Below are 8,926 nucleotides of genomic sequence, written 5' to 3' on the forward strand. Positions count from 1 at the left end.
TGAGGCAGGCACAGCCCAACCTCCTAGGGGACGCAGGGTCTTCTCCATGCGGCTGTGCAGCGAGCATTCTCACTGCATTGCGGGCGAGGTCCTGTAGCTGCACCCTCTCGCCTCCCTCAGTGTCTCGGCTGATGGCAGCCTGGTGGGAGTGAAGCCCGACCTCCCAGGGCTGCCTCCAGTGGGTCCCCATGACGCACAAAGGGGAGCACCTTTTCAATGGTTTGGTCATTGGTGTTTGTTCTTCTGTGGCATCACTATCCAAGGCTTTTGCCCGACTTTCAACAGCACTGACTTACTGGTCGCCTTCCTTGAGAAGCTCTTTAAGCCATTAAAGCTGGGTGCTGACGGGTGTGTCTGTCATTATCCTCCCCATTTGTGCCCTGCCTTTCACTCCTTCATGAGGAAAGGTTTTCTGGTGAAATAAAGTTATTAGTTTTGCTATAGGCAAATATATCACTTTGTCCTTTGTGGTTTGCATATTAGTGTTCTGTGTAAGAAATCTTTCATTACCCTGAGGTCATTGAATAATCCACATTGTCTGATAAAAGTTTGTTTTACCCCTCACGCTGAAGTCTCCAACTCCCTTGGAGTTTTTTTTCCTGAGGAAGATTTTCCCTGAGCTAACATTTGTGCCAATAATCCTCTACTTTATATGTGGGTCACTGCCACAGCATGGATGACGAGTGGTGGAGGCCCGTGCTTGGGATCTGGACCTGCAAACCCCGGCTGCTGAAGTGGAGTGCACTGCACTCCACCACTCCACCATGGGGCTGGCCTCCTGGAGGTGATTTTTGTGTGGTGTGAGGTAGCTGTCAAATTTCACTTTATTTTTCCATATGGCTAATGGTCTTAGGACCATTTATGAGAAGATGCTCCTTTCTCCACAGCTCATGCCAGCTCCAGGGTAACAGGAAGGGAGGCAGTCAGGTCTTACACAGAGCCGACTTGGAGCCCACCTCCGCTCCTTCGGGCTGCTGTCTGTCTGCACTGAGACCCACTGTCTGACGCCGGATAGAGCAGATGTCCCCACATGTTCCGCCTGTTGGCTGGGCTCTGCTGGCCTCTGCAATCAACCTGTCAACATTCTCACACCCAAAACAACTATTATTTGAGTTTTGACAGGGACTGAACGCCTCTGGGTCTTCCACTGGCTTCTATCCATTGATTTAAGTCTTTTTTCTGTCTCTCAATAATACTTAATAGTTTTTGCCTATGAAGCTTCTAATCTATTTTATTAGACTTGGAATTGGTAACATCATCCTTCCGATGTTCCTGCAACTCTTTTAACGTGATTTCTCAGCTTCTTGTTTCTGGTATGTAGACGTTTAAGTGCTTTCTGAATGTTGACTTTTGTACGCAGTAATCCTTCCCAACTCTCTTACTAAGTTGAATCATTACTGTTTCCGGGTTTTCTAAATTGGAAATCATATCATCTGTGAGTTCCATTTTTGACATTTCCAAGTGTTGCACCTGTTTTATTTCCCTCCTAACTGTGCTGTCAAGGTTGCACTGCAGTGGCGACAGCCGCTCCCTTGGCTGGTTCCCCGTCTCAAAGGCAATGCTTTCAAAGTTTCACTTTAAGTGTGATTCAGCTAATTTTCCCTATACTATCAAATTAAGAAATATTATTAAATTATTATACTATCAAATTAAGAAATATTATTAAATTAAAATATTATTAAATTAAGAAAGAACCCTTTTATTTACATTTTGTTAAGAATTTTATGGAAGGAGTTGATGCTAAATTTTATAAAATATTTCTTCTGGATTTATGATGTCATATTTTATCAAATGCTTTTATTCTCCATTTTGGGAGGAAGCCACATAATTTTTTCTTTCAGTTTGTTAGTGTCAAGTTTTGGACTGATTTTCTAATATTTCTCATGTTAAACCAGCTTTGCGGTCCTGGAATATGACTTTTGTCATGGTGTAGCATCATCTTAATAAATTGCTGAATTCAGGTTGCTAGTATTTTGTTCAAGATATTAGCCTTGATATCAACAAGACGCTGGCCTGTGTTAATTCTTCATATTTACTTTGTGAGATTTTGGTACTGATATGTTACCTACATAAAGTGAGTAAAGGGTATATCTCTCTTTTCAATATTCTAGAAGAATCTCGACGAATGCGGAATAACTTATTTCCAGAATATTTGGTACAATTTAACAGTAGAAGCACTGGGCTTAGATATTATGCTGTGAGGAGACTATTTATTATGGTTCTGTTTATTTAAAAGATTAAAGGACTGTTCAACTTGTCTATTTTTTCTTGTGTGAGTTTTGATATAGTTTTCTAGGAATCGATCAACTTGTAATCCTCTGCTCTTTGTGTATTTTGCACAGACATTGAAACAAAATGTGGATCTAGATTTTGTTACACATGGGTGCAGACAGAACTTCTCCATGCACGTGAAAACAAGGAAGAGTGTCCAAGAACACTAAAACTTTGATAACCCAAAGCTCAGTCTTGAGCTAATCTGAGGTTTGATTATGTGGTTGGAATTCCCCTTTGTCCTGGTTGAATGCCTTCAAGCATCTCTGGCTAGCAGGACACCTCATGTGTGCTGGGTGAGGGTAGGTGTGATCTGCCAGAACAACCCAGGAGAGAGACATCTGGTCTGCCTCAGTCCCATGCATCAGGTAGAGCCAGATTCCTGGACATGAAGACCACCAGAGGGTTCTGAGCAGGTGCTGGGAAAATGTGACTAAGCACCACGACATGGAAATGCAATGCTTGGTACACAACAGCCTCTCCCTTCGTACACGCCCTCCGTCCATGTTCCCTTGGCCCAATCTTGGGTGTGAAAATGGGAGGGGGGAGGATGGGAGACATCAAGAGATGAAGTCTAATGGAAAGAACACCAGGGTCATCTGGGCTGTATGTCAGGCCCACCATCAACTCCAGATAGGTTAACTTAGTACTTCTGAGAACTGACCTGTGACGCCCAGGCGGAAGGAGACCTTCTGGCCCCCGGCCTCACAGCTGTACTCCCCTGCGTCCGCCTTCCCTGCCTGCTGCACCACCAGCCGCCGGGTGCAGCCCTTGGCCTCCACCTGCACTTTCTTGCTCGCACTCAGCTTCTTCCCGTCCTTGAACCACGTCACCTCTGTCTGGGCCTGGGCCACCTCGCAGCTCAGTGTGGCGCTGGCCCCCGCCTTGGCCTGCACCTCCCTGTGGGTCGGCTGCTCCTTGGCAAACACCATCGTGGGCTCTGGGGACAGAGAGGGACACAGGGTCAGAGACACCACCTAAGTCAGGAAGGCAGCACTGGGGAAAGAAGGCCTGGATGGGGGAGGCAGAGGGCTGGAAACTTCTCCAGGCTCTGCACCAGCTGAGTGGCCTGGAGGAGCCCCACCATCCTCTCAGCAACAAGCAACACAATTCATGTGTATGTTCTAACAATTTATCTGCACATCCATATGGGCTGTTCCAGGTGAGGACACTGTGAAAGACTCCTGTGCACACAGTCTGCTGGGAAGGAACATGCGGTCCTCAACTTCCTGGGGACGAGGAGTCTCGGGGAGTCTTTTCCACAGAACTGTGCAGCGAGCATTCCCACTCGCCGTTCATGAGACTCTTGAGGCTGCAGGCTCTTGGTGCTGTCGCCTGTGGCACCTGGTGGGTGCACCTTTTCCTTCCTCTGACTTTCTTTCCTGTTATCTGATGACTAATGAAGCTGAGCGCCTCTTCCAGCTCCTGGGTTGGCCATTACTGTTTGCTCTTCTGTGGTGACACTATTCAGATCTTTTTGTCCCATTATCAACAGTACTGTCTTTCTTTTTCTCTTCTCATTTTAAGGTGCTCTTTATATGTTTAAATGTTAGTCAATGACAACCATGTATTCTGTGACATATTTCCCACCTGTGGGACTTACATTCACTCTCCTCTGGTATCTTCTGGTGAATCAAAGTGTTTAGTTTTAATACAGAAAAATCTGTCTAGCTTGCTCCATTGTAGTTAGGGCATTTGCGTGCCTTTTAAGAAATCTATTCTCACCCTAGGTCTTTAAACAATCCATGCCATCATCTGAGGGTCTCATGGTTTTACCTCTACATGGAGGCCTCTAACACACCAGGAGTTGACTTTGTGTATGGTGTGAATTACCAGTATAATTTAATTTTTCCATATGGTTAAATGGTCTAAGCACTATTTATGAAAACACTATCCTTTCTCTACTTTCTGCACAGACACTGCAGTAAAAAGGGGAGTGGCGGGAGCCCATTTATGCAAGGATCTGTCTCTGAGCTCATTATTCTGTTCCTCTAATCTGATGACTGTCCCTACATCGAGATCCTCTGTCTTAATTACTGCAGCTTTATGATAATTCCTGACATCTGCTACAGCAAAAACTCACGCTTTGCTTTTATTCAAGAGAAAAGTGTATTAACTGAACTTGGCCTTTGGAATCTGCTTGTTATTTTTCAATCCTCCTAAAAAACATTTGTTCTGATTTTGATTGTTAGTGAATGTCTTAGATTCTTCCATGGATTTCTATCCATCTATTTAGATCTCTTGACTATCTCTCAGAAATGTTCGATAGTCCCCCACTGAGCCTCTAAGCACCTTTTATTAGACTTGCAGGTAGAAAATGATTCTTCTGATGCCATTGCAACTCTTTTAAAATATCATTTTCCAGGGTCCAGCCCGGTGGCGTAGTGGTTAAGTTCACTCACTCTCCTTCGACGGCCCAGGATTCGCAGGTTCGGATCCAGGGCATGGATCTATGCACCATTCAAGCCCTGCTGAGGCAGCATCCCACGTACGAAATAGAGAAAGATTGGCAACAGATGTTAGCTCAGGGCCAACCTTCCTCACCAAAAACATTGTTTTCCAAGTATTTGTTTCAAGTGTACAGACAGAGAAGTGTTCCCTTTTCTTTTCTTACTGTAATCTTTCTCAACAATCATACCATAATAATTTATCTTTCGGATTTTCTGAATTGATGTTCACATCATTAGTGAACTCCACTTTTATTTTTTCCAAATTTTATGCCTTTTATTTTAGTTTCCTCCTTACTCTACAATACAGTGTTGGACAGAAGTGGTGAGGGCAGCTTCCCCGTGTCTTGTCCCTGACGTCAAAGCTTTCAAGGTTCACTTTAAGCATGACATGATTCATGTTTTTGCAGCACCATTTTCAAAGTAAGGAAGAACACTTTTCTATTGTTTGTTAAGAATTTTACAGCATGAATTGATGTTAATTTTTATCAAACAATTTTTCTGAATTTATGACGTTAAATAGTAATCAAATAATCTTATTCTGTATTAGTTGAGAAATCACATGAGTTTTCACTCAATCTGTTAATGTCAAGTTTTATATTGATCTAATGTTCCTAATGTTAAACCAAACTTGCAATCCTGGGCAAGGACTTTCCTCATAGTGTATATCCTCTTGATATATTGTTGAATTCATTTTGCTAATTTTACTTATGATTTTGTCCTTGATATCCATCACGGATCGGTCTGTAATTTAATTCTTCCTACTTCTCTTGTCAGATTTTGATGTCGATGTCACATTATCTACATAAAACGACGTGCAGAGCGTATCTCCTTTTTCTGTTCTCCACAACAATCTCCACAAGCATGGAAATACTGTGCCCTAGAATGTTTAATAGAGTTTACCAGAGAACTACTGGGCTTAGAAGATTTTTTATTATTGGTCCCATTTATTTAAAAGTCATAGGACTATTCAAGCTTCCTATATCTTCTTGTGTTGATTTTCATATAGTTTACGAGGAATTAGACAAACTGTCACAACTTTTCGAATTTATTACCATAAAATATTTTGTCATACTCTCTTAAACTAACATTTCACAAAGACATATAGGTGGATTTTTGGTATCTAGACCCACCACAAACCATTATATACTGATGTGATACCCAACTGTTACGTGTAGGCACCTAGAAGTCAATGTGGGATGGGAGCCACCCCTATTTGGCATCAAGACTCTCTTAACAAGAGGAAAATAATTTAATTTCTTAGATTTCTCTATGTACCAGGTAAGGAGGCAAAGTACGCACTCACCATTAGAAAACGCTATGAAATCAATACTGCTCTCTCTACCAGTCAGAGGCTGCTCCTCACAGCAAAGCACGCTGATGTGGCAGAAGTGACTTCCTTTCCATTCCTAACTTCACAAACGTAACTCCAAGGGGAATTCTGACACTGAACACCAAAATTGAAGACAAGGGCAAAATGATATTCACTTTGGCAGAATGACCCTACATATCACCTCTCTCCTGCATTTGCACGGACATTACAACAAAACATGTATCTACATCTCATTACACAGAGGGAAGACACCTCAGATTTGATAATCCAATGTTCACTCTTGACATAGATTCAAGTATGATGGTGTAGCCAAAATTCCACTAACCCAGGGTCAGTGAAACTGGAATATCTCCTGCTGATAAGAGCTGGCATGAGGTGCTAGTGAGGGCATGTGGAGTCGTCAGAACAAACAATGCGAGGAAGTTACACATCCCAGGTGAGAGACAACTGGTCTACCTCGGACCCAAGCTCCAGGTAGAGCCAGAGCCTGGGACACCAGGACCGACAGGAAGGTTCCAGGCAGGCGACGGAGCATTACTGCATGGAGCTGCCCCTCCAGGTTTGCAGGAACGGCCTCTCCTTTCCATGTACCCTTCCAGCCCAGCATCTCTCAGCCCAAAATGGGTATGATGGAAGATGGAAGGATGGGAGACATTAAGAGAACAAGTCTAATGGAAAGAACACCAGGGCCGTCTAGGCTGTGAGCAAGGCCCATCATCAACTCCAAGTAGGCTGACCAAGTACCTCCAAGAACTGACCTGTGACATCCAGGCGGAAGGAGACCTTCTGGCCCCCCGCCTCGCAGCTGTACTCCCCAGCATCCGCCTTCCCTGCCTGCTGCACCACCAGCCGCCGGGTGCAGCCCTTGGCCTCCACGTGCACTTTCGAGCTCGCACTCAGCTTCTTCCCGTCCTTGAACCACGTCACCTCTGTCTGGGCCTGGGCCACCTCACAGCTCAGTGTGGCGCTGGTCCCCACCTCAGCCTGCACATCCTTGAGGGCTGGCTGCTCCTTGGCAAACACCACCGAGGGCTCTGGGGACAGAGGGATACGGGGTCAGAGATACCATCTAAAACATATGGTTAAATGTTCAAAGTACCGTTTATGAAAAGACCATCCTTTCTTCACACCTTGCACAGGAGCCACAGTAGAAACAAAGGAGGGCAGGGAACCAGCGGCAGGTCCATTCACCCAGGAATCTGCCTCTGGGCCCGTCCCGTCCCCTTATCTGACAACTCTTCCTGCATCGAGACCCTGCCGTCTTCGTGAATGGAGCTGTAAGTCTGGAGATCTGCGACCCCAATGCCCACACTGGCTCTCTTCAGGGGCACACTGTCTGTCTGCACACGGCCTTTGCAGTCCACTAGTCAATTATCAACCCCACCCCACCCCATCCCACCAAATAAGCACTTGTGAGGACTGGATTGTTAGTGAACATGTTAGTTTCCCCCATGGATGTCTATCCATTTATTTCACTCTTCTTTACCCTCTTTTGAAAACATCTAACCATCCCCTCCCACACAGCATCTAAACATCTCTTATTAGACTTGGAAGAAAACCACGATACCTCTGATGTTATTCCAAATCTTTTAAATTTTCATTTTCTAACTGTTTTTTGCTAGTATATAGATAGTATATATATATATATACACACACACTATATATATATACACACTATATATATATTTCTCTATATTGATTTTGAATGTGGTAATCTCTCTCAACACTCTCACTAAATCTAACAATTTCTCTTTTGGATAAATCACATCTGCTGTGAATTCTACTTCTGTTTTTTCAAACTTTCATTTTATTTTCCTCCCCTTTATTTGTGCTGTGCAGTGTGGGATGGAAGTGGTGACATGGCTTTCCTGTCCTGTTCCCCAGCTCAAAGGCAAATCCTTCACGGTTTCACTTTGTGAAGTGAGCACGACTTTTCTGCAATCCATTTATAAAATTCAGGGGAATCCTGTGACTTATACTTTGTTAGGATTTTATGGCATGAATTGATGCTAGATTTTATCTGACATTTCTTCTGGATTTATGATGTAAAATTGTTGTCAAAGACTTGATTCGGCATGTATTGAGGTAATCACCTTGATTTTCTTCCATCTGTTAATGTCAGGCTTTACATTGATTTGCTAATGTTTCTAATGTTGAACCAGCCTTGATTCCTGGTGCATTCTGAATTTTATCAGACTGTAGGATTCTTTTCATATACTGCTGAATTCAGTTTGCTAATTGTTTTAGCATATTGGCCTTGAAATCCATAATGGATTTACTTATAATATGAATTCTTCCTACTGGCCTGTCATATTACAATATCAAAATTATGCTACCAGATAAAAAGAGTTAAAAAGTTGATCTCCTTTTTCTATTCTCTAGAAGATTCTCCATGGACAAGGGATAATTAATTTCTAAGTTACCGGAAGACTCTACCAGTAAAGCGCTGGGCTTAGAATTTGTTCTATGAGAAGATTTTTTTCCCACTGGTTCTATTTCTCCAATAGGACTGTTTGAGCTGTCTGTTTCTTCTTAGGTCAGTTTTTATTTAGTTTTCTAGAAATAGGATAATTTCTCAAACTTTTCCTATTTTCTTGCACAGAATACTGTCAGATTCTCCTCAATAGCATGTCAAACATACACAGCAGGATTCTTGGTATCCATGCACACCTACAACATTGCACACTGACACAACAACAAACAGTTACGGGTGGCAACCAGGAGTCCATGTGAGACCTCAGCTGACCCTCATGTGAGTTAAACCCTCCTAAGAAAGGGGAAAACAGCAAGTTCACAGACTTCTCTGTGAACCAGCCAGGAGGGCACAGACCCACCCTCACCATTAGGAAACGCTATGAAATCAACGCGGCTCTAC

The 8,926-nt window shown here is 43.4% G+C and overlaps 1 protein-coding gene across 1 annotated transcript; it reads right to left on the minus strand.

Annotated features, from left to right (window-relative positions):
* Positions 1-923: 923 nt before the first annotated feature.
* On the minus strand, positions 924-7,104 carry LOC124233296 (obscurin-like; the record flags this gene model as incomplete). The annotated part of the gene is made up of 3 exons (XM_046650460.1): positions 924-1,063; positions 2,936-3,211; positions 6,810-7,104. Coding segments are annotated over 3 exons (711 nt in total), but the record flags the coding sequence as incomplete, so codon positions are not given.
* Positions 7,105-8,926: the final 1,822 nt, after the last annotated feature.

The sequence above is a fragment of the Equus quagga genome, unplaced genomic scaffold, assembly GCF_021613505.1.
Source record: "Equus quagga isolate Etosha38 unplaced genomic scaffold, UCLA_HA_Equagga_1.0 186235_RagTag, whole genome shotgun sequence".
Lineage (NCBI taxonomy): Eukaryota > Metazoa > Chordata > Mammalia > Perissodactyla > Equidae > Equus > Equus quagga.